Source organism: Camarhynchus parvulus, chromosome 4A, assembly GCF_901933205.1.
Source record: "Camarhynchus parvulus chromosome 4A, STF_HiC, whole genome shotgun sequence".
Taxonomy (NCBI): Eukaryota; Metazoa; Chordata; class Aves; order Passeriformes; family Thraupidae; genus Camarhynchus; species Camarhynchus parvulus.
Genome location: NC_044600.1, coordinates 8,592,501 through 8,617,865, shown reverse-complemented (window position 1 = coordinate 8,617,865; position 25,365 = coordinate 8,592,501). Strand labels below are relative to the sequence as shown.

The following is a 25,365-nucleotide window of genomic DNA, read 5'->3' as shown; positions in this document are numbered from 1 at the left end:
CCAGGGCTGAGCTTAGAGCTCACCACAGTCCCAAAGCAGAAACCCTGCTGTTGAGCTGGAAAGCAAGTAAGAATCACTCCTATTTGCTCCTGTGTTCTCCAAACACAGCCCCCTCACTGCTTTGCTTTCTCTTTGCTCAGCTCTGTACAAAGAAGCTGAATGTACACAGTGACAAACATCACCTGAAAACTTTATTGCTGCTGTCAGCAGCTTCACTACTAGTTCAGTTTGAGAGAGCACAAACAGAGGTAAGACTGAGATGTACTGATGAGAGTGTCTCCAGGCTCTTCTCATACATTAACATTTCAGCCTGCTTCACTTCTCTTCCTATATTCACTTTGGGATATATAGAAAATAAGGCTATAATAATGCTGTCCTTTCTTGTCTTCTTTCACAAACATTAATCCCATGATTTTTTATCAGTACAAAATAACCCTGGAGATAGGGCAGTCTGTGGATCAGCTTCTATGAAACTAGAAAACTGAAATTATTGTGTTTAATTGCGTGTGAAAGTCAACTTTTGTCAAAATCTCTAGCTGTGACTGGGTACTTACAAAATGCAATGTATTCTTTTCTTTAGCAGATCCCTTAAATACATTTCACTAGCAACCCTTTTGAACCAGATGAAACTGTAATTCAAGCTGTCTTGTTTGCTTCTGCTTTAGTTCACAATAATGTCACTATGCTGCTCACACCAAAGGCTGAAGTTTTTATCTGTAACATCAGATATTTTGTCCTAGTTTTTCTGCAGGTCATTTCTGATAAGGTAGTTTTTATAAAATAAAGAAACCCAACCAACAACCCAACCAAACCAAACCAACAATCCTTCATTCAGTTATATTTTTAATGTAAAAGTTTTGTTACTCAATCAGTGTGACTTTGCAAGATCATCCCAATCTTCCAGTGGCTTCTCACTAGCCAGCACAGAGCAATTCTCCAGCTGAAGTATAGGAAACATTGCTGCAGCCAACAAATGAAGTTAATAGACAATATGATGTTCTTTCCAGGTTTTCCTCCCATTTTTTGGTAAACTCAGTATTTAATTGGTAAGGGCAGTGTGACCAGAGGCTGAGGAGAAGACAAGCAGCTGCTGTGAAGTCACACCCGAGCTGCCTTGTGCTGTGCCTCCTCTACCTGCAGCAAGGACAGCCCTGTTCTCAGGCCTGGATGGGGCAGGAGGAATATCCAAAATCAGGGCAGGCTGTGACACAAACCACGAGCTCAATTTCTTTAGAGTCCATGTGTAGAACTGCTTGATTATGAGGTGCACAGAAGTGCCCTGTCCTTAGCTGCCTTTTGTGTCTTTTGGGTGGCAGTGCAGCTGCAGTAAGTGAAGTACAGGTGTGTGTGTATTATCACAGGGATTTCCCACATGTGCTCTCATACAGCTTCCTGGGAAGCCATAGGTCAGACATTTGCTGTTAGGTAATTATATTGCTAGGGACACAGTGTGCACAATCTCTTCCTCCCTCCTTGCTTTTTCTTTTCTTTTGGCAGTGTAGGTTTTATCTGGTGATCCATGGTGTTTTATGACAATAATATCAAAAAGGGGAAAGAAAGGTTCTGCTTTGAGGAAAAGTGTCTGAAGTTTGGGGATGTCTCTCCCTTATGTTCCTTTTCCTTTGATTTCAGGCATCTTTCACAGGATGAACAAGCAGAGCAAAACTACTACCTGGCTGGAGGAGAGAAATCCTTATTTACCTGGTTTAGCTTAAATTCAGCAGATCTCTGTTTCCAAATGGCAGTACATTGTACTTACTGCTCAAACTAAGGGGAAAAAGTAACATCCCACTCTATGGTTGGCAAATTTGCGGCAAGGACCCCATTGAAAGCTGGTGGCTTACATCTCATATAACCTGAAATAAAGGAATCACTCACACATTCATAATCAATACAATTACTTCTACTTTACATGAATTAAGTAATTTGTATGGCATTACTGTTTGGGGCATTTGTATCCCTATTCAGAGCACTTCTTCAGCATTTCAGTCCCACTGATGGTAAAGGCAGGTGCATGCCAGTTACCCACAAAACCAAGGCAAAGCTCTATGGGGAAAGTCTTTTATGTCCATCTAGATTTGAATTTGTAGTCCCTTTCCAATTACTGTGCTAATTGTTTAAGAGATTGCTAGACTAAAAAAGTTTTTAATCACTAATCTGTTTTTGAAAGGAACTTATGGGCTCAAAACCTGAACTACATACTTCTTAAATTAATTTTCTTCATGAATACTTCTTTCTCAATACAGATTTGTGAGTCAGAACACCCTACTGTGCTTGTTTCTTTGTCTTTTCTTCAAACACCTGGCCTATTATTCTCCTTTTTTTTTTGCCCCAACAAAATCACTCACTCTTTGTAGGCAAGGTTCTGATGATATAATGTCACTAGAAATACGGAAATTTATCCAACATCCTATGGCACCAGAACTGAACTTGAACCAGAGAACAAACTGAAAAAATGTGACAATTTAGCCAAATGTGAGTCCTCCAATAGAAATATTTATCAATGTTTTCTGAAGAGATACTAATATGCTTGCAGGATCTTCCAGCAAAACACCTCAAAATATGATGTGGAGGGGAAAGTCAAGAGGTTTAATTTGAAGAGAAAAGTTTTTTCCTCAGTAGTTGTAGAAGATGGCTGGGGTGGGATTGTATTCAAATTACTCTTGGCGTTGGAAATCCTTCCATATATTTTTGCTTTCAGGAAAATCAGATAAACTCAATAAAACAACCAGGGCTTCAGGCCTGCCTCAGTTGAAATCTGTGCCAGGAAACAATCTTGATGTCACCCAGAGAAGATTTAGGCTGCAACCTTTCTTTATGCAGAAGAGAGGCATAGGGACATATCCTGCAGTCTCAATTCAGGTCAGTGCAGGCTTTGCCTAAATTAGGACTAAATAATTTATTGCACAAGGCAAGATAAAATGTCAGGAAATAATTGCAATGTTTAGTGTGAGACACGCTCTGTAAAATGGCTGACTTGTTCAGGATGTGGGAGGCTGCAGACCCCATTACCCTGAGAAAGACTAGGAAAACAAATGTCCCTGCTTGATTAATAGCAAATAGTTGACCCCGTGTGTAGCTATGAAATCAGGCTGAAGGTTTTTCAATTAATAGCTCTCCAAAATTTTTTGAAATGTAATTTTAGTACTATATGCATAAAAGCTGGTAATTAAGCCTCTTTATTTAAAATTTAAACAAATTGAATAAATAAGTCTTCTTCCCTTGGTGTGATATTTCATTTTAAGGTAGTAATAATTAACACATAAAACTTTCTGAGTTTGGGTTATGAGCACTCTGTGGTTCCTAAGCTGATTTCAAATGTTGCCCTGCATGTTTATTTTCATAATACCATTAGCTCTCACAGCTGGATTTCAAGTCACATGGAAGAATGGACATTTCTTGGAAGAACTCATTAAAGCAGAAAAAATGATATCACCTTAAAGAAAACCTCTTAATTTCAAAGTAAACACAGATAAAACATCAGGAAGCTGTGTTCTCTACCTGTACCCATTGGGAACTGCTGATGATTGCAGACAGTGTCTTCTGCCCAGATGGCACAGGGCTGAGAGCTTCTCCTTAACCAGGAACAAAACAGGCAATGCACTTACCTTTGCTGTTCTGCCATCTGTCAGATTGGGCACAGTAGCTTGAAGCTGCAGAGCCGTGCAGAAGTGTACACCAAAGGAGACAGTCCTGGCCTCAGTGTGACACTGGGAAGAGTTCACAGCTGGCAGGGAGTGGTACCCAGCAGGCTGTGCTCTCAGCAGGAGACGCGTGCCCTCTTGTAAGGAGGATGAGGACAGAGCAGCACCCAAACTGGCAAGGCTTGGGAGCCAGCTGTGCTGTCCAACCTTGCAGTTCCCAGGCTGGTGCTGAAGTGGCTCAGTGTGCTGGGTGGAGGTAGCAGCACCCAGCTCTGGCAGGAGCTGTCATGCACTTGAGTGAAGTTATGTGCCTCTGTGTGTTTAATTGCTGTCCATGAAATTATTTCTAACCATAACTATTGGAAAAGCTTTGTTGATAGATAAATGTTATCTCTGATGTAACTGCTGAAATTTAGCTTGTGAATCTGATTCCTCCAAGCCTGAGTGAGATAGGCCCTCTGGTCAGTGATGAAGATTTTGTTGATAACACAGAACCTACTATTTCATGCAATGTATTACATCAGCCTTCAGCTCTTATTTATCACATGCTGCTTCTGGTGAACTTGTCTGCGAATATAATTTGGAAACAATACCCAGGTTTTATTATTATTGCAGAGTTCTTTCCTTGATAACTTATGACAAATGCAGGACAGTTTCTGCTACTTTAAATGAAACAGAGAGTCTCCTTTCCTGCAGAACCTCTCTGCATTGCAAGAGAGAGACACTTGTGGCAAGGAACGATACCACAGAAGCTTGTACAGAACAGGAGTTGTGTAATGACACTTTCCAAGCCATTAACCTACTTAAAAGGTTTATTTGGAACAAACTCAACACTTGAGTGTTGTGCTGCCAGTTGGCAGCCTGGGCCATGAGAGTGGACTGGTGGAAGCAAATAGCTCTTGTGGGAGAAACACACAAACTTTGTGTGAGAGGTCCTGCTCACTTCACTTCCGCAGTCTCCTGCTGCTTGACAGTACAGCCCTGCTGTAACTCCATCAGGGAGCTGGCTTTTCCCAACAGCTGAAATACACCACCTCCTCCTGCCTGTGTTACCAGTGAGGTCTATGAACCCAACAGAAATACTTCACTCTTGTGGAAAGTGATGAGTATTTGTCTTTGACCCAGCAAACTTCCTTCTCTGTCCTGGAGCTAAGTACAAGCTCGGTGCAGTCTCCAGAAGCAGCAGTGATGTAGCTGGAGCTCTGCACCTCAAATTCTAGCTGAGAACTCAACTGTGCAGTCTTAAGAGTAGGCCTAGAGCTGCCTTAAGAAAGAAGTTCTGAAATACACAAAATCTTTTCAGTGTAAATGTGTTTGAGGACAGTTTTGAGAAAACAGGCAGCGTCAGTGGAGGAGTTCCATGCTGTCCCATCAACCACAGGAACAGACTTTGCTTGGACCTCTGCTGCCGGTGTGGGAAAGATGATCTCCATGTGCAGCCAACTATTGGCCTTTATTTTGTTGCTGTGAAGCAAAAATTAGCACTTGCATCACTCTGCCATTTCCACAGTGTTGTGTTTGTTTAATGAGTCCTCACAACAGCCCTGTGAGGTAGGCGAGTGAGCTGCAAAAGGAGCATAGGATGACCTGTCCTCGCTTTTCGCTACAGCACCAGGAGGATACTACATATCCTCACTTTACACTAAAGCATCAGACCTGTGGAAAGTTGTTCTCAGTCCCATGTCCTGGATGGGGAAGTTCGGCAAAGACTTTAAAATGACCTGTCATGGAGCCCAGGATTGTGATGGACTGCAGACTCCTGCTCAGTAAGGCGTCTGTTTTCACTCATTTCTACATTGGTCCAAGGAAGAATTGAACACTTCACATTGAGTACTCATTTACATTCTGAAACTACTCAAGGCATGAAATGTCTCAAAATATACAAGTAATCTGTTAACTTACTGGTCTGGTAAGGTGTGCCAGAAATCTTGCTAAAAGTATTCAGCAACCTCATATTTACAGCTATAAGCTACTGATTGACATGTATATACATACACAGAGACCTACAGACAATTTACTGCACACTGCTAACCTACTTTCACAGGATACAGTTCATGTACAGAGGTTAAACTTTCTTAGTTAAGACATTGACACCCTGAACATAAAGCAAACTTTTTTAAAATTTGAAACAAGGTACTCTTTACACTAACCTAGTTCTGAATCAAAAGCCCATACTGAAAATAGTCCACATCTCGTTCCTGCTATGTCTGTCTAGAACGCAATATTTCACTGGCATTTGCACTTCAACATGAAGCATGGTCTCCAAGTTAATAACTGTGTACTGATTCTCAAGAACTGCATGTAAGAGTTCCTCCTGAGAAGTTAAGAATTGCTTAGAAAAGTGGTTATTCCTACAAAGAATTTTGAGTCTTTGGACTAGCTTCTGGTGAGTTTGGTGATTTCAAAGCTTCAGATACATGTTAGCCTGATTAACACAGATGAGATGGTTCCTGCTTCTGTTTCTGCAGTGCAAGAAATGATACAAGCCAATTTACTGCCTGATTTCATGTTGTAATGAAGGAAAACAATATTTAGCAGGTTTATTTCTTTTCAGTCTGTTACTGAAGCTGCAGGAAATACAGCTCTGTGTGTGTGTGTTTTCTTTTTTTAAATGTGTCTCTCTAATGAGAGCTACTTATTGGATTGGAGAAGGCATTCACTTTCCCCTCCGTGGCTGTAGTCTGTGGGAGAGCTCCTAACAAAGTTCTTTGTTAGTGTTTGTAAGACTGGAGATGAGGTTTAATTGAGGGATTTGTGCTGAATGTTCTTTCGCTTTGAGTCTTAGTGCTGCAATGCTTGACGTTTTCCTTTCAACTGCTGCTGGATCAGTGAAGGCAGTGAGAACAGGGTCTGACGGGGGTCCAGGAGCTTTCATTAGTACTGAAGCTGTTGTCACGAGAGGATTTAAAGCATTGAGAAACCTGTATTTGAAAGAAGTCAATATTATCCAAATTAAGAATTGTTTTGGAGAACAAATACTTATTGAGTTGCAACTTCCCCCCAACAAAGTATTAGGGAAAAAAGTTCAAAAATTTCCAATTTTTTCCAAATGTACATTTTTATAAGCTTTATTTTGCAGTATAGTGTCTTGCCCTTAAAAAAAAAGGCAGAAAATCCGACCCTAAATAAAAAACCAAAATACTTTTAAATAAAATGAGCAAGCGATGATCAGACATGGCATGCAGATATCTAAACCAGCAACCATTTGCTGAACTCCTCATGCTAAATCCTTTCTAAACAAACCTTGGATGCTGTAGATCAGCCTGTTCTGTGAAAGCAATAAACCACCTCATAAAAAGGCCAATTTATATAGCTGTTTATGCAGACAATTTGTTCAGATCAATTGGTTTCATGCGAAAAGCATTTGTTTGTCTGTTAATGTAGTACTAAGATACAAGCTCTAATTTCAGCAAGAGTGCTGTCTTCTATTTTTTAATATATGTATATACTTACATATAATATATAATATATTTATGTATTTTATATATAATGTATTTATACTTGAGAGAGAGTAAGAGAGAAGGATGGAGCTGCAGCCACACAGGTCACAGCAGTCTGTATGAAGACTAGAGTTCAGTGAGACCAAAATTACAGTAAGTATGCACAATTTGTCTTCAAAAAGCAATTACACATTTAGATTTTATTAGCATGAATTAAACCCAAATCTAGCTGTTCCTAATCAAGTGATCCTGCACAGGAACTAACCCATTTTAGTAAGTTTATTGAGAACATGCAAGTAGCAAAATAATATAAAAGCAGCATTTTTAACAGTTTTGAGATTTAGAAAAAAAGAAAATTATTCTATACCTTCCAAAATGTGGATTTAATATAGGATTTCTGAAGAGAGAAGTCCAGGTGAGACTGCTGAGGCCAAATGGCCCTAAGGTTGAAGGACTAAAAGCTGGGGACATGGACGGCACGGCCAATGTGGAAAGAGGCATTGACCTCCATGTGTGATCCAGGAGGGGAGAATGGCTCAGTGGAACATCCAAAAATAGACCAAGTGGGTGCGCTAAGGAGATTCCCGGAACAGTCCCCAGAATTTCATTTTTTTCACGTTTCCTCCACTTTGCCCTTCTGTTTTGGAACCAGACCTTCAACAAGACATTATAAAGGCATTAGCTGAACTTACTCTGCAGTTTGTCTTACCAGATACTACAGCACGTATTGATATAGATGGCAAAATAATTATTGTTAAACCAAACCCCACTTCTTTAATATGAAAGATCTTTCCATAAAGGCCTTAGTGGGTTTATTACAAAATAAATCACTTTTAAATATTGTAAATTTGACTGCTCTCTGACTGAAGAGTCACATATGTTTTAAAGCCATTGCCATATACTAACCTATCACCTGAAATGCAAGAGCAATTATTAAAAATGATCATTCTTCCTTTCATAACCTATTTATTGAAAGTTAAATTTCAACAAGGCCATTCAAAAGGTGGCAATTATAATACAGTACAAAAATTGTTTTCCAAAATTTTAAATAGCATCTACAGTATTTAAAAACCAGGTTTTTGAGGTTAAAAACCAGCTTGCTTTACCTCAGCTGTGCCCTATGGCCATTTCCAGCAATGTAACTTACCTTCAGGTGCTTGAATGTCATGAATTGTGTTTGGGAGAAAAGCCCTGCACACACCGGGGCGCTGATCCCCAAACAAGGCTGCAGCACACCCCAGCCTTGCTTGTCCTGAGCCTGATGTTGTTTCTCTCTGTCAATTGACAGAGACATGATTGACTCTTTCAAAGCACTTGCTCTGGGTTCTCAGGATCCAGCTGAAGAAGTACTGTGCCAGTCCTTCCATTGCATGCACTATATTTACACTGGAAAGCTGCTGTTCTGGCAGAGGGATTTACACCCCTCAGGTTGAGTGTGTAACACAGAACTGTCTCACTCACAGGCAGTCAGCAGAGGGAAGTGCACTCAACAGAAAATCAGAACATCAAAATGTTGAAATTGGTACTTGAAATTCTTGAGTGGCAAGACTCATTCTTTGATTTTTCCTCCAGCAGCCATCAGCTTTCAATAGTCAGATGTCTTTCAAAGGGATATCTGAACCTGTGAAATGCCAGGCAGCTATGCCTTCATGGCATGACTAGATACTCCATCAGTATTAGTCCAAGACAGGGGTCTGGTAAGGAAAAGTAAATTACTGGGATCAGATTAATTTAAATCCCTGTTAACCAGTAATCCCAAATATTTGTAAGTGGAGCTTACCTAAGATCTCACAGGAGAAGACCACCAACTCAAAAGTTTTAATGTTTTCTATGAAAAATATCCAGTTGAAAAGGCAATAACTGTCTCACACTGAGATATGCAGATTCAGCCTTTTCTAAAAAGGATAAAGGCTGCAAGGGTGTTCATGTCCTTACCAAATCTTAGCCCTGTTCTTCAATCTGTTCTTCATAAAGAAGCCTAACACAAAATTAAATGTCTGCATTTCTGTTGTCTCCATCCTAAAGCAAATCCATTTGATCGCTCAGACATGCACTTTGACTACAAAGTATTTTTTTTAGTGTTACGGGTAATTTTGGGCTTAACTCCAAAATTTAATTGTCTCTCAGATTTTGTATTTCTTAAACTGGAAGGAAATACCAGCACAGATATCTAATAATTACTGTTAGAAAAAAGCTGTCTTTCCATTTCTTATTGGTACAAACCCATCAGTTTAAGTGGTAACAGGAGTAGACCAATGCCTCCTACCTTAGACTGACATGACACAGCTTGCAAAATTTACTGCACACATTATAGTCATTAACACTCAGATTAGTCATCTTGAACCATTTGTTAAGCAGTTTTCCTTTGCTTCCAATAAAAGCCTTAATGTGCCTTTATTCTATTTTCAGACACTTCTGAAGTGACAAACTAACCATAACAGAAACTGTTATACCAGTCTTAAGATTTTTATGACTGTAATATCAATGGCAAAATACTCTAGAAAAAAGTATTACTTAATACTCAAGAATGAGTTTTAAACCATTAAGTTTTGAATTGCATGCTAAATATTACCCAGATTATATTTGCAATTAGTAGCATCATGCATATCTGACAAGAGATTCAGGTCTTTTGTAAAGGAAAATGTGAGCAGGTAAAATTTGATTCCCTTCTTGCTGTAATTTTCTGTAAAAATGTATTCTATTTAATTGATGTAATACCTAATGATGCTAGAAAGATACATAGATGTGCATAACTGTATCATGTTTCTGCTGTAAGTGAATAAGTGGATTGTAATGAGAAAATATGACAAGGATTTCTTGATCAATTATATCTATAAGCCAGTGTTTTAAAACTGATGCAGTTTATGGCAATGAAATACCCATGAAACCTTTTACTCCTCATGGTAAACAAGATAAAAGATTCCTTTAACTCTTTCTTATTTTCTTCCCATCCTAACAATATGAATAATGAGAAACATGAATGGCAACAACAGATGCAAATGCTATTGAAGAGCAATCCCAACGTGGCTCCAGGTTATGAAAAGGTCTTGCAGACTCTCTGACTACATCTTTCCCAAGGTAAGGACTCTTATTGGGAAGGAATTCTTCCTTATTCTATAGAAATAAATAAGGGGGATGTTGGATGAGGGAGATATCTTTGAAATGATGATGGAATGAGCATATATTCATGCCATTTTTTTCTTATTTGTTCATTTTCATGCAAGACTCAAAAGGAGGAACAATGCAGTGGCTGGTGCCCATTTCAGGTGGTTTCTCCCCAGAGAAGCAAACCTCTATTTCTAAAACACAAATGAGGTGAAGAAATGGTCTGACTGCATTGGGTAAGATTAATTTCTTGAGCTTACACTTGACTAAGTAAAGAGATGCCACTTTCCATGTCAGCTGATTTAGCCAGGTTCCATGGGAGAGGGTTGCAAGTCTTCATTTCACACAGGATGCCTTACAGAGCAACTATGAGCATGGGCAAGTATTTGGTAATTATGGTAGTTTAAGTACAGTACATCGCTGTTATTCCTACACATCCCCTTCCCTCCAGGCTGAGCCCAGTTTCCCACAGGACAGCAACTGGGGCTTGGCTCTGTGCACTGCAAGCTCACACTAAACAACTGTGCTGACTCTGTGCTCCATGCTCAGGACACTTGTGTTGAGACCTAAGGGATTAAGGAGGCAAAGACATACCAGGAACAGCTCTTTGCTGCTCCTTCCATCCCCTGGGGATGCATCCACCCTTGTTAATTTTCTTGTTAATTCCTTTTTGGCTACATCAAACACAAATGTTTTGTTTGTTTGTTTGTTTGTTTGTTTTAGATTAGTCATTAGGAGATAAGTTCCTCTTTGCTATGTACCACTGCGCCATTCCTTCACAGGGTCTACAGAGTATGTACCCCACTAAGGGAATTTGACAGTAACATTTAAAGTAACAACTTTTCACCCATGTCTTTTTCACTGTTAGATGCCATGTGCAATTGTCAGAGACTGGGGCATGTCAGTGACTGGAGGTTTCAGTCATTGTTGGTGTTAGGAAGAGTGGAGGATACATAATTTCCCCCAAATCTACAAAGAGAGCTGAAATGCTCATCTAAATATTCTTTGAGTCAATTATAAAGTATCATTCATACTTCTAATGCCTTTTTTGAAGATCGTGCATATTAAAAAGCTAAAAAAGTTACAGTTTTACAGATTGTAACTGTGGTGTGAACCATTGCAGATCCAGTGACTGGAGTAATGACAAAGTATACAAACAAGGATCTGGCATTAACAGTATCAAAGCTATGCAGTAGTAAGCAGGACTGTCACACCGAGCAGCTGCACCAATTCTCAGTCTTCCACAAGTAGGCACATACCCAGAGTTGTGCTGGAACAGTCAATATCTGATCTACAGTGCAAGCCAAATTTAGTACAATTGTCATTTGCAGCTTATAAATACTTGAAAGCCTTCACACCTTTTCAAACATTTTTTTAGGCTATAATTTCTGTATAAAAAGGGGATTTCTAGGTTATCAAGAGATGAATCTAAAGAAAAGGGTTTTTAAGGGATATTGTTAAGCAGGAGTGCAGAGAGTCAGGAAAAGTTACTAAGAGAGTCGTTTGTAGTTTAGGCAAACAGCAGCCTACAAGGGATTAGTGTATGTCTAAGCATGCTGAAGTTCTACAGGCATTGCTGCAATCACAGCCCAGCTTGGCATAAAATTCCCCTGGACAGGACCTTACTGTCATATATGAATGTCAAATTCATCTTTCATGTGTTGTAACCAGTCATTTAGAATCGTTTTTAGTTTTATTGAGCTAAGTTAGACCAAGAGAAGGATGTTAACTCTGCAGCCTCAGTAAATAACTTTGAATGCCCCACAGAACCCCTAATTTTTCTGTAAGCAACTTAATTTATCCTTTTTTATTCCTGCTTTTCGACCCATGAGGACGGCAGCACAAGCGGGAGTGAAGCGCAACCGGGGAATGTCCCTGAGCCGCCGCTTCCCCGCCAGGGCTGTAACGCGCCCCGTCCTCCGTCCCTTCAGCACCACCCGCCGCGGACAGGACGCGTGCCCGGCGTCGCCGCTGTTCCGTTCTCGCCCGGCGGAACGAGAGGGAAAACGCGCTGTGTTCAACCCTGTCCTGCCCCTCGTCCCCTCCGGCACTCACCTGCACCCGGGCTTCCGTCAGGTCAAGGCGCAGGGCCAGCTCCTCTCTGCGGGAAGAGCACTGACTCAGTTAGGGCCGGAGCCTGCCCGCCGCCCCGGCACGGCCGCGCCCGCCCCTCCCGCCGCTACCTGGTGAACACGTCGGGGTAGTGGGACTTGCAGAAGGCGCGCTCCAGCTCCTCCAGCTGGAACGTGCTGAACGTGGTGCGGTACCGCCGCTGCTTCCTCTTCACCGGGCCCGGCGCCTCGGAGCCGGGCGGGCGCTCGTCGCGCTCCTCCGCCTGCGGCTCCTCCGCGGGGCTGCGCGCTCGGCCGGGCCGCGGCGTCTCCGCGCGTTCCGCGCCTGAGGGACACAACCGCGGAGTTACCGGGGCGGGCGGGCGTGGGGCGACCCCGCTGCCCCTCACCGGGCCACCTCTGACCGTGCCACCCTCCCCGCCGCCCCTCACCGTGCCGGCCCGCGGCGGGGCCCCGGCCCAGGATGCTGTCGATGAAGTAGGAGGTGAGGAGGTGCAGGGCCGGCGGGGCGGCGGGGGCCGCGCTCTGCATGGCTGCGGGCAGGGCCCCCGCGCCGCGCCGCGTTTTATGGGCTCGGGCAGCGCCCGGCTCCGCGCCCCGGCATTAGCATTTCATTAGCGCGCGGCGTCAAGGCCGGGGGTGGGACGCGCCGTGCCCCGCTCGCCGCGCAGGAGCCGGGCCACCTCCCCCGGGCGGGCACAGAGACGTTCGCTGCCCTGGGCCGCACCGCCCGCTCCCTCCGCTCCTGCAGGCCGGCGGTAACTTTTTGAAGCCTCGTTCGGGGGCGCGGAGCGGCTGCGGTGAAGTTGTGCTGGTGTCCGCCGCGGTGCGGGAGAGCCGTGCCCGGCTCCTCGAGAGGTGAGGATGGGTCCGCAGTGAGGGCTGAGGGACCCGGCTGAGACCCAGGAGCGAGGGAAAAGAATCACTAGTGTTTACCTTTATTGCTCCTCATGACCTTACACTTGTTGAATTCAACTTTTTAAGGCTGACCTTGCAAAGTACTGTGCGCCAGCAGGTGAAGGGAAAGTGCACAAACCCGTGCAAGACTGAGTCCTTTTTCCTGGAGATCTCTAATTCCACTCCTGCTGTAATGATGCTGTCGATGCTGTTACAGCAATGGTTCCTCAACAGGAGGCCTGGAAACGATTTCCTGCACAGGGAGACTTCCAGCAGTTCGGTGATCTTACTATGGTGTGCTGATAGAGACTGTCATAAATGAGATGACAAAATGACTTGAGCCTGAGATCTTGATTTTGGGTGATGAGAATGAAATACTACTTTCTAGAGAGTCTTACAGAGAGTACAGCACAATAAGGCTAAGAACCCCCAAACCCCAAAACTAGTAGCTGAAAGCTGAAGCCAGAAAAAATTAGATTAGAAATAAGGCAAAGATTTTAAAATCTGTGTGTTTATATCTAAGTTTTGAAACAAGAGTAGTGGAGTTCTGTGTTCTGTGTCTTCATATCAAGTCTGGATTAGTTTACATTCTAGCTGGAGACACAGAGGCTGTCAGTGCAGAAATGCTTCCTGACTTTGTGACCTGTCAAAAATCTTTTGGTTACTCCTGGCATTGCAGCCCACAGGCAATTTTTTTCAGTTTTTTCCTTCTCTCCTCTCACCTCACTGGGGCTGTGTGACTGTTTTAGTGCTTCTATCTTTGTACTGACAAAACTCCTTGCTGTCTCTGTTCTGCTGCAGGGCTCATCTTTGACTCAGACCTTGACTTGATTCCTTTCACTACCATTTGGTTTGACCTGGAGCAATACCTTTGTGAACCTATTCCTGTGGCATTCTCTGTGAGAAGGTTTGGGACATCACTTTGTGATGCTGACTCTTGAAAAAGTAAGGTGCTTGTATGAAAGATGACTCTAGTAACATTTTCAGAAAGTGGGGTTTTTTAACACGGTGCTTTCTTGATGTTTCCTAGTTTATTGCCCTATTCATATCCTGATCCTAAGTTCTAAAGCTCAGAGCGCCACATTCAACCATAATTGTGTTCAAACTCATTTGTGTTGGGAAAAACAATGATTCTATGCATCCTATGGACCAAATGCTGTCAACTCCAGGAAACAAGATTTGAGCGATCTAATTTCCTCTGACTAAAGAAACTGTCAGAACTTCATAAGGAATGTCCTGGATGTGAAATAGCCAGTGATATGTTTGTTTTATAGTTACAAATGTGTTACAGTTGCACATGTGTCTATGGTCAAAGAGAAGCCCCTGCATTTTGGAGAGCATGCGCAGGAATTCCAATGGGATCTCCCAGGAGCCAGAAGTGACTAATTTTTGTTACTTCTGTGTTCCATACAAACCAAATCCATGAACAACAGCAGATAAAGCTTCTATGAGGAGCTGCAGGGGTGGCTTCTGTGAGAAGCTTCCTGCACATTCAACAAGCCAATGCCAGCTGGCTCCAGGATGGAGCCACTGCTGGCCAAAGCTGAGTTCACCAGCAATGCTGGTAGCACCTCTGGGACAACAGGATTAAGAAGAGGAAAAAACCTGCACAACAGCAACTGCAGCCAGAGGGAGGAGTGAGAATATGAGAAGAACAGCTCTGCAGACGCCCAGGTCAGTGAAGAAGAAGGGCAGGGGATTCTTCAGGTGCCAGAGCAGAGATTCCCCTGCAGCCTGTGGTGCAAAGCTGTGGTGAGGCAGCTGTGCCCTGGAGCCTGTGGGGGTCCATGGTGGAGCAGAGATCTACCTGTGGTCCAGGGGGAACCCCAAGCTGGAGCAGGAGGATGTACCCAAAGGAGTTTATGACCCTGTGGGGGCCGGTGCAGGAGCTGGTTTGCTGGCAGAACTTGTGACCACTTAGTCTGTTCCTGAAGGACTGCAGCCTGTGGTGGAAGAGACCCATATTGGAGAGGAGCCAGGACAGCTGACCCCACCTGACCAAAGGGGTATCCCAGAGCATATGATGTCTGCTCAGCAATAAAGGCTAAGGGAAAAGGGTGTAGGGCATTTATTATTATGAAATTTGTCTTTTAGAGCTGCTGCATGGGCTGAAGCCCTACTTCCCCAAAAGTAGTTGGACATGGTCTGCTAATGGGAAATAGAGAATAAATCTTTCATTTTCCTTTGCTTCTGTGCCTGGCCTCTGGCTCTTGCATTATTAAACTGTGTTTATTTTAGCTCATTATTATTTTCATCCTATTTTCTCCCCTCTTTATCAAAGAGGGGAGACAGCAGCTTGGTAGGCAGCTTGTGTTTAGCCAAAGCTGACCCACAATACATTTGTATTTTTCAGATGTCCTCAGGCAGGTTGCATTTACACTGCTGACTGATGTTTGAGTTGTTATTTTGGATTTGTTTTTTGTCTTGTCACCAACTGAGCAACCTATGTCATAGTTGCTGCATAATGGCATTGAAAAAATGCCCTAAAAGAATGTGATTTAAATACATTTTCTTTACTTTATGTTTAACCAACCTTGTTGCTACTGTTTTCTTGGTTTTCTGTGGCTCCCATACAGAGTAAAATGTGACAGATGAATCATAAAGCTCACCTTGTCCATGGAGTGTTGGAAAGATGAAGGGAAGAATATGCATCTGTTTGTGGATGACAGCAGAGCTCCAACTTCATGAGGGGCAGTGTTGTTTGCTGTGCTTGAAATGTCAAGGTCTCTTGGCTCGTTGGTAATGTATTTCAGCATTCTTTATACTGCCTTAAATATATAAATGTATGTTAATGAAGTTTAATATTTAGGCTTAGAAAACAATCCTGTCCATATCTACATTCAAAAAAAGTTCTGAGATGAAATATGTAATGAGGTTAACAGGAAAAATTTCTTGAGTGTGTCCAAGGAGTTGGTTTGATAGCTCAGCATGGATCTTTATTGGCTTGAAGAAGGAAAATAGCTACCAACTTGAGAATTAAGTGCAAGACTTGGATGAAGCAGAAGTGATTCTGATGAGAGCTCTGCATTGACTGTGGTTGATGTCCTAGGAAGCAAAGTGCTGAAAACCTTTAATGGCAGTATACCTCTTTGGTTTGTTCATATTCTTATTAACACAACTTGTTTCTCATTCTGTTTCTGTTTTACACAGAGGCCTGAAGACCTGCATGAAGATCAGCACCTCTCTTTCATTTTATGGGATTAGATCTAGGTTGTGTGTGGCAATCCTGTAAATACTGGGGAAATGCAAGACTGAATGTTGTGGTACAGTCTTAGTTGGTTTCTCTCCAGCCAATTGATACTTATTATACCAGCTACACCAGAGTGCAGTAACTCTTTTGTAATGGAATCACAGTAAGCTGGTTTCCCATTTCAGTTAATAACTTGTGAAAGTAATGTAGGTGCTTTTTGCTGATTAGGCATACGTGACTGCTTGGAAAAGAATGTGTGTGCAGTACATGGCAATTCAGCTTCCCTTTCTGTGCTGCATATTCAAAAGCACAATAAAATATTAGTTGAAAGAAGAATAAGATAAGAATTGGAATGTTGCTGACTGTGGAGAAGGCCTTGTGTTGGGATGGCAGCCACTGCTGTCACTGTGCTCATTCTGACCATCCCACCTGGAGCAGATGTCCCTCTCTTGTGTCCCCATCCAAATCTCTTGGCAGTCTCACTTCCAGATCTCTTCCTTCACTCTCTGCAGACCTTTGATTTTATGCAGACAAATAAATGGAGAGCCTCAGTCTTCCTTTTATATAGTTGATTATTGGAGGGAGAGAGTTGAGAGATAGATAGATAGATAGATAGATAGATACATAGATAGATGATAGATAGATCAATAGAAAGAAAGATAGAAAGATAGATAGATAGATAGATAGATAGATAGATAGATAGATAGATAGATAGTTAGTTAGTTAGTTAGTTAGTTCTTGAAAGGCTGGCATGTAAGAGGTTCCTGTTGAAGTGACATGAAAATGTTGCAAGATACCTGGAACGACCTAAACATATTGCACTGGGTGTTCTCCCAGCAACTGCTCTAGTGCACTATTTCTCAAACACTTCAGGTAAAAAGTGAAGAGCTCCTTGGTGCACAGGTACCTCTAGCAGTGCTGTTATGATAAATTAATATTTACTGGATCTGCTAAAGCCACCCCTTTGGGGGTCACAATTAAATGAGGCTGTCATCTCTTCTAAAAGGTAAAAAAAAAAAAAAAAAAAGTTTTAACATCTCAAAGCTTCTAGACTCTGCATTTATGGAGCAAAACCCTGGTAGCACCTAGGGTCCCAGAAGACCAAGAATAAGTAAAAAGGATGCAATATTGATTTCTTTTTTCTTAGACAGTGCTAAATAATAGACTAAACCCCCATTTTTTATCTCTGTTTAAGGGTTCATATTTTACTGTTTCTGAGGGGTGTCAGTCCTCTATCAGGTTTGCAAATTCCGAGAGTGAAAATTACTTTTTTTTCAAATTACTTTTTTTAGGGGCTGACTATGAATGTTGGACTAGACTTGGAGGACCACATTCCTTCTTCCTTTGCTGGCCCTTGACAACAAATCACCACTTCTACATGCATCATTTATTCATATGTGAAATTGGAATGGTCACACACTCTTTGCTACTAAATTATCTCTGGGAAAGCTGGATCTGTTTAGAATAATGTTTAGAATAAACACAGCTGATGTTTACCCATTTACAATTGTAAAATGTGCTGTACAAAACCACTCAGCTCCTAGCTTGACTTGGGTCACATTTTGTGACTACATTGAACAGTTTACCTCTTCTTTGGCAGAACTTCAGGAAGGTGAACTCTGCGCTCCCTCTTGTGGCACATGTAGAAATGTGAAGAAAGTTTGGGGAAAAACTGCCCGTGACAGTGAGGGAAGTTGAATGTGTTCGTTTTACTTAGCATCTTGTGACAGAATAAAGTCAGATTTCTGATGTTACCCGAAATGGTGTGAAAGTAAAAGGTTTTCTTAGGTCAAAATACAGACCGGAAGCAAATAGCTTTCTAAAGCAAGGCTAAATGCTGGATTTTATCATAGCTTTCCAATAGTCAGGGAATGCACAATTGTGAAATACAGTTAGGTGTATGCTCTGCTGATTGATTTTTACATATACACGTGAAAGAACAGCATAGGACTGTTTACCTCATACTAGTTAAATTTTTATGTCACTTTCTGCAGATCTTTGTGCCATTTGGTGTATCTTCCCCTTTCTACTACTTCTTTGATGTATTTGGTGTATTTTTCCCTTTCCCTTACTTCTTCTTCAGATTTGTGATCCAATAGCAGAAATTCATTCATTTTGTGATCCATTAGCCTGCTTGGCCCTAGATTTTACACAACATTTACATTAGATGTGCAAAGGTGGAAATTATCTGCACTTGAGATGAGAAGAGAAATAACAACAGAGATTTCTACTCCCAGATTACTGCAGGTTGCTCTAACTCTCTAAACATGCTGCATTTTCTCGGACTCCATAATGCCATTTGTGGTAATGTGTTTTTCTGGAAATATTGATGCCCTCAGGGAAGAATTTTTTAAAACTTTATAGTGAAACATTATGCAAAGTCATCTGCAGGGTGAGGAGCCTGGTTTGAAGGGAACTTCACTATTTGTTCATGTTTAATCTTCATGTCTTTGCCATGGGCTGCAGAGTTACTGCATACACACGGGTGGGAGTGCCCAGATCTCCAGGACCCCCAGGTACCCTGCAGTTGTGAACTGGTGCAAAGTCTGATCTTCAAGTTACTGAGAGGCAAGTGAGGAATATCAGAGAGATGAGTAGTTATGTAGTTGTTCAAGATGTAACTAGTGTTACACAGTTACAGGAAAAGAGAAACTGGTGTGGCTTAATTATACAGAACTAACACCACAGAAAGACTGTGGGTTTGGCCCAACAATAGTTTTTAAGAATGATGGTATCACTGCCTAAACAGGCTAATAATATTCTGTGGGTTATATCATGACTTCCCTTCCCTGTTTACCATTGTATCCATTAAATGTCTTCAGCCTCCAATGTCATCCAATATCACCAATAGTCTTGTGGACAGTATGAGCCATTGCTGTTGGTTAGATGTAGTGGGATTTTGAGAAGGTGGGATGGAGTTAATTTTCTCTGCAGTAGTTGTTTTGGGTCCATGGTTTGGATTTGTGCTGGGCGCAGCGCTGATAACTCAGAGATGTTTTTGTTACTGCTGAGCAGGGTTTAGCCTGAGCTGAGCCTTCCCTGCTCCTCAGCCCACCCAGCAGCGAGAGGCTGGGGGTGCACAAGGAGCTGGGAGGGGACACAGCCAGGACAGCTGACCCCAGGGATGTCCCAGACCATGGGGCCTCATCCTCAGCACAGAAATCTGGGGGAGAAGGAGGAAGGGAGGGCATTCGGAGTGATGGTGTTTGCCTTCCCCAGTCACTGTATATGTAATGCAGCCCTGCTGTCCTGGGGATGCTGAGAACCTGCATGCCTTGGCAAAGCGGGAAATGAGATCCTTGTTTTGATTTGCTTGTGTGCACAGCTTTTGCTTTCCTATGAAACTGTCTTTTTCTCAACAGAGTATTCTCACATTTACTTTCTCTTTTACACTTTCCACTGGGTGGCTGTGTGGTGCTTAGTTGCTGTCTGGGGTTAAACCACAATAGTGGTGAAAAATTTTAACATTAATGAAAAATTCTGTTTTTGATATGGCTCACTTGGCAGTTCTGAGCAAAATTGCTTTGCATTTCTCTTTGCTGCAATTTAAAGAATTTGAGTTTGCCTCAGAATGCTTATGTAGATATTTGTAGTTTTACTGCTGGGTTGAGGAAAAACCATGCAAAGAAATCAATAATTACCTTATCTGGATTAGAAGCCCTAAAGTACTCTAAGCAATACAAGCACTGAGCGAGCCACTGGGACTTATTTTCAGGGAGTACAAGCTGTTGTAAATGGGGAACACCTGAAGTATCTTGATTTTAAAGTCACTTAGGAGCATCATCCAGAGCACGTTAAAGTGTGTAGGTGTCTTATACTTTTCCAAGGTGCAGCTGTCATGAACCTGGGGATTTGCAGAGATACAGAAATAAATATTTCAGTGGTGTGAAGTTTTGCTTAATGATGGGAGACATTTCAAAACACACATGAGATCTTCTGGAGTATTCATTGCCCCCTTGAACCCTTTCATTTTATGAGCACTAGAAAATGGATGCTTAAGTAAAGAAGTGGACTACCTACAGATGTCTGGATGAAAGATCTCACAGAGAACTGGAGCAACAAAACACAATAAAAGATGTTCTACTTAATTTTAAAAAAGTCAGTGAACCAGACTGAATTTCAATAGTTTCTGTGAAAAATCTGTCTCTCGGGTTTTAGAGGTGTGAGCTGCTGTTTGCCATTGTGGTGCAGTTGTTCCAGCTACCATCAGCTTTGGAATGTGCTAACTACAAGTGGAAATATAAGGGACAAATCTCTTTCTTTCTTTTCATCCTTAAATGCCTCACTGGTGCTATCCCCAGGCATTTACACCTCATTGGGAAGGAGCCAAATGATTAAAAGAGTGGCCAGTAGAACCCTAAGGTTAAAATAAATAACTGGTGTCATGAGCTCCCATTTCAATACTTTCTGTCTTTGACCTGTTCAGGAAACACCTTTGTCCAGTACTCCCAGTACCTGCAAGTAATATATATATTCTTTTCCTCTTTAAAATGAAAACCTGAGCTTCTGATGGGATCATGTGAGTATCGTAATTGGATCTTTAAAACAGACCCATGAAATAGTGCAGCACTTGTGGTGAGTTATGGGAGCACTGACTGCTTTAAACAGGGGCTCTGTTATAATTCTTGCTGCCCATTTCCTGGTGAACACGGACATGTGCTGCTCTCCTTCCTAGGATGGAGGCGAGGGTGTTACAATTATTGAGAAATGAAGCAGAGATTTATTTTTACATTAACCTGCTACATAAATATCTTTTATACTGTTCGGCTGATTCACAGTCCTCATTAATGGATTAAACTTGCTAGTTTGTCTCTTTATCATGTTGATAGACCTGTTAAATGAAACTCTGAGAAATCAGACAGTTCAGTCCTGTGGCCAAAGGCAGCTTTTCACAGCAAAGATTTCTGGCTGGGTTGTACGTGCCAAATGTTCAGGCAGCTCGAGCTTATCAGCATCCATTATACTTTTTGTTGACTTGGACCATTAATAACCTGTCAGATTAGGTAATTAGGCTGTCTCGAGTAGCCAGGGAAAATTGTTTTTCCTAACTGATGGTATGGGTTGTGCAGTTGTGCAGATAAGCACTTGGTCAAACGGCAGTTCAGGCAATTTTTAACTGGGCTTGCTGATGAATGCAAAAGTAGTACTGAGACATGAGGGCCAGATAACAACAGAGGGACAGGCACAAAATAAAATTACCTGCCACTTTCAAAATTCTCTCTAAATAAGACCTTGCTTACTACTCTGGTTCTGAAAATCTGAATGTAGGAGTAACTATGTTAATTTCAATGCTGTGAGGGTTTAACAAGCCTTGTTCCCTTATTCTGAATTAAAACTCATCCCAGACTTGGTGGAATTAGAGGGATTCTCTCAAGAAAGTGTCATTTTACCCCTGTAGTAAAGCTGGCTGCTGGTAGTACCCATTACTGTTCTGAGATTCTCTTTCTTCACTGACCTTTTTGCTTTGGCACTGATGGAGTCTGTTGTGCCCAGGAAATGCTTCAGCAGTTAGTAGGTGCAGGAAAGGTCTGTTTATTCTGTTGAAGCTGGGATCCCAGCTCTTAAGTGAAGGACATTTACCTATTTCTAGAAGCAACCTTTATTGTGAAAAGGCTGACTGTTTTGGCAACATCCATCAAATAAGTTTAGTTATGTGAAAACTTTCTGCTGGAATACACAAGAAAATTAATTTTCCTGAAAAGCCATTTGGGTTTTCCATGATCAAACACTTGTGTTCTTGAAGCTTGCACTATTTGGGCCAACTTATAAGATGGCTGCAAGAGTCATAGAGGCAACTTTATTCTGTAAGATGAATGAATACATGCACAGAAAGCTGTTTTAAAAGGGAATTTAATATACTCATTCCTCTGACTTGGAATGATGTCTGGGAGGGAAGCAAACCAGCACAAAAACAGTGATTGTTCAGACCTGGTTGTACTGATGCTGACAGATTGCCACAGTGGCTTGAGATGGTGGCTCAGCTGCCCTGTTCAACTCACAGGGGCAGGGAGAAAATAAGTTGTGCTTGTGTGAAGGAGGTGGATGGATGAGGTGGCAGAGGGCTGGAACAACCTCTACACTTAAGATCTACAGTGAACATCTTGAAAAACATGACTTGTTCTGGCTGACACCAACCTCTGTGTGCTCATCTTGCAGCCCAGGTGGGTGGAGTGAATCTGCAGCCTGGCTGCCTCTATTGAGCCTTGTTCCTCCACTCCAGATGCTTGGCAGAGACTTGTAGCTGTCTGCCATCCTTTGCCAGCTGAGAGACCACTGAGATTTATGTGGCATAAAGTAAACCACCTCAAAGTAAAAATACTTTGACAGCCAGCCCTGCCCAGGATGTAAAGCAGAGACCGAAAGCTCCTTCCTCCAGGGAGGGGTCATTGAAAGTGGTGTGTTTTCCTTGTTCCCTGATGCTTCCTCAGTAGATATGCACAGGGCAGCAGCCAGGCCAGGATAGGGCTGGTCCTTGCCTTGCAGAAATAATGTAGGGACCCTAAAAAGAACTAAGTGTTCCCTGTTTGAGTGGTGGCACATGCCTCAGTGTCGAGGGAATTATATGGTATTGCACTTTTTTGCAGCACCTGATAGGATGACGAAGATTTCTCTTCTAAATGTCACTGAAGATATTTTGGTGAACTTCTGGCTGATAAAAATAGATGTGTTTAAATGGTCTCATTTTGATTTACTGTCTGATGTTCATTGGTGTGGGCTTCAGTGCAGCATTAGGTGTTTGGAATGGGTTCAAAGGTAGGAGACAGTTGATGTGTGGACAGGAATCCATTAGAAGCCAGCTTGATCCAGCACTGAGATGGTTTAAACCATGGTTAGTTTATGGAAGTGAATGGATTGGGTCTATTGAACTTTTCACTTAAAATAGGATGAAAATCCCCTTGCTTTCAAATTCAGCAATTGGACTTAGACTCCATTAGTTCTTTTGTTATTTTCAGCATGGACTTGAGTTTTCAGTGCGGTTTTTCCCTAATAGAGCTACAGGATTTGAGCAGCTAGCTCATTCACACAGAGCCTGCACTCGAGCTTCTTTTGCCTTCTCTCTTCTCCCCTTGTGCAAGGAGTCCTTGCCCATCTCTGAGATCCCTTCCAACCCCAACCATTCTGTGATTATTTGAGTCCCATTATGCGACCTGTCCCTGCACTGGTTGCTGGCGATAGAGAGCTAGGAAAGCCCGAGCCCTGCCCTCTGCCTTTGAGGGGCTGGTGGCCGCGGTGTCCCTGTCGCAGTGTCCCAGCCGATGGCCGCGGTGTCCCAGCGGCGGTGTCCCTGTCGCGATGTCCAAGTCGCAGTGTCCCTGTCGGTGGCCGCGATGTCCCTGTCGCGATGTCCCAGTCGCGGTGTCACAGCCAGTGGCCGCGGTGTCCCTGTCGCGGTGTCACAGCCAGTGGCCGCGGTGTCCCGGTCGCGGTGTCCCGGCCGGTGGTTGCGGTGTCCCTGTCGCGGTGTCCCGGCCGGTGGTTGCGGTGTCCCAGCCGCGCTGTCCCGGCCCCGTCGCTTGCGTCGGGCACCGCGCGGTGTCGCCGCCGGCCGCTGCGAGCGCCGGAGCCGCGCGGTCGCTGCTGCCCAGCCCGGCTCCCATCGAGCCCCCGGGCTCCCCAGCTCTTGGTGCTCCCCCTGTGGGTTCGTGTTCTGGCAGCTTTAAAAACGCCATCGCTGCTGCTGCCCGCCTGCTTTTTGTGATCGCAGGATCACAAAATCTTTGTTTTAATCGTGTCCAAAAACTTTGCTGCAGCATTCCAGGAAAGCAGCTGAAATGATCTTGTTTTAGGCATCAAATAGTGTAATAACTAAGAAAAAAGCTAAAAGCAAATGGACACAGGGCAAGAAGGGAGCTGCTGTGTCCTTCCTTATCTAAACTTCTTGTTGTTCAGTCTTTATGAAAACTATGCTGTACTTAGTTTCTATGGAAAGTCCAAGGAGGAAAAAGGCAAAAATAAATGGTTTAGTAGAATCTAGAGGTGAACTTTACACAAAATTTAACACGTTATGAATAGCTCTTATAAAGGTTGTTGTCGCTTAACCCCAGCCACTAACTAACAGCTGGGATGGGGATGAGAATTGGGAAAAGGTAAAACATGAATTGGGGTAAGAATGGTGTAAGTTTTGAACAGTTCTGGCCAGGAATAAACAAAGGGAGAATCATTTTAGTACAATGAAGAAAAATTGCCCCTATGACTTGGAGGATAGGAAAAAACCTCAAAGTGCAGCCACAGCCTCCAAAATCTCACACTCAGAGGTAACAGAAAGTGCTTATCTGGATCATTCACATTTCAGGTCTGTACATACACCAGAGGCAAATGTACTGACTCCAGTGTGTATCAGAAGTTTGCAGGGAGAGGAAGGTATAGAAATATCTAAAAATAGATTACTACAGGGTAAGGTTAGGAAAAATAAACAACACTAAAACTGCTTAATGGATACTGTAAATCGTTCCTATACAAAAGGATCATTCAAGGATGAAGAAAGTACAAGAAAGAGCTGGGGCATAATACTGGAATATCTAAGTTATTGTTGTTTTCCAAGCTGTTGGGAAATAAGAAATTTAATTCTACTGCAAAGAGATGTTAGCCACCCTGGGGTAAAGAACATCCTATGAGATCAACAAAGCTTTGCATGGTCCTGTCTACTGCAGATGGTACCAAGAAGTCACTGTCCAGGGAAGGGAGGTGTCTCTTGTTCACAAAGAGTAAGAAGACTGAATTTTGGACAAAGAATAGAAATTCAGTCAGAGCCTGGGCCAATCAATAATTTTAGAATGGCAATATGTAAAGGACAGGTTGTGCTGGGGAGAAGAGTTGATCAATGCCTCTTTGTTCTCTGGCTCTTGATGTAAAATACTGCAGGATGCTCCTAAATGCAGGCATTAAGTGAGGTGCATTTTGCCACAATTTCTCAGTAAAACGTAAAAAAGAAACAGGATCCATGTGTAACCTGTTGTTTTGTCAATTATTCTGTCCACTCCTGTGGGTGTTCTAACTGCACTAACAGTTGCTTTGTG

At 42.6% G+C, this 25,365-nt stretch overlaps 1 protein-coding gene across 1 annotated transcript; it reads right to left on the bottom strand.

Moving 5' to 3' along the window:
• Nucleotides 1-5,149: 5,149 nt before the first annotated feature.
• Nucleotides 5,150-12,792, bottom strand: LOC115914984 (homeobox protein ARX-like). The gene is made up of 5 exons (XM_030967893.1): nt 12,693-12,792; nt 12,373-12,586; nt 12,245-12,290; nt 7,452-7,738; nt 5,150-6,565 (listed from the first exon to the last, which is right to left on the bottom strand). The coding sequence occupies exons 1-5, from the start codon at nt 12,790-12,792 to the stop codon at nt 6,340-6,342; spliced, it is 873 nt and encodes a 290-aa protein (XP_030823753.1). The 3' UTR covers nt 5,150-6,339.
• Nucleotides 12,793-25,365: the final 12,573 nt, after the last annotated feature.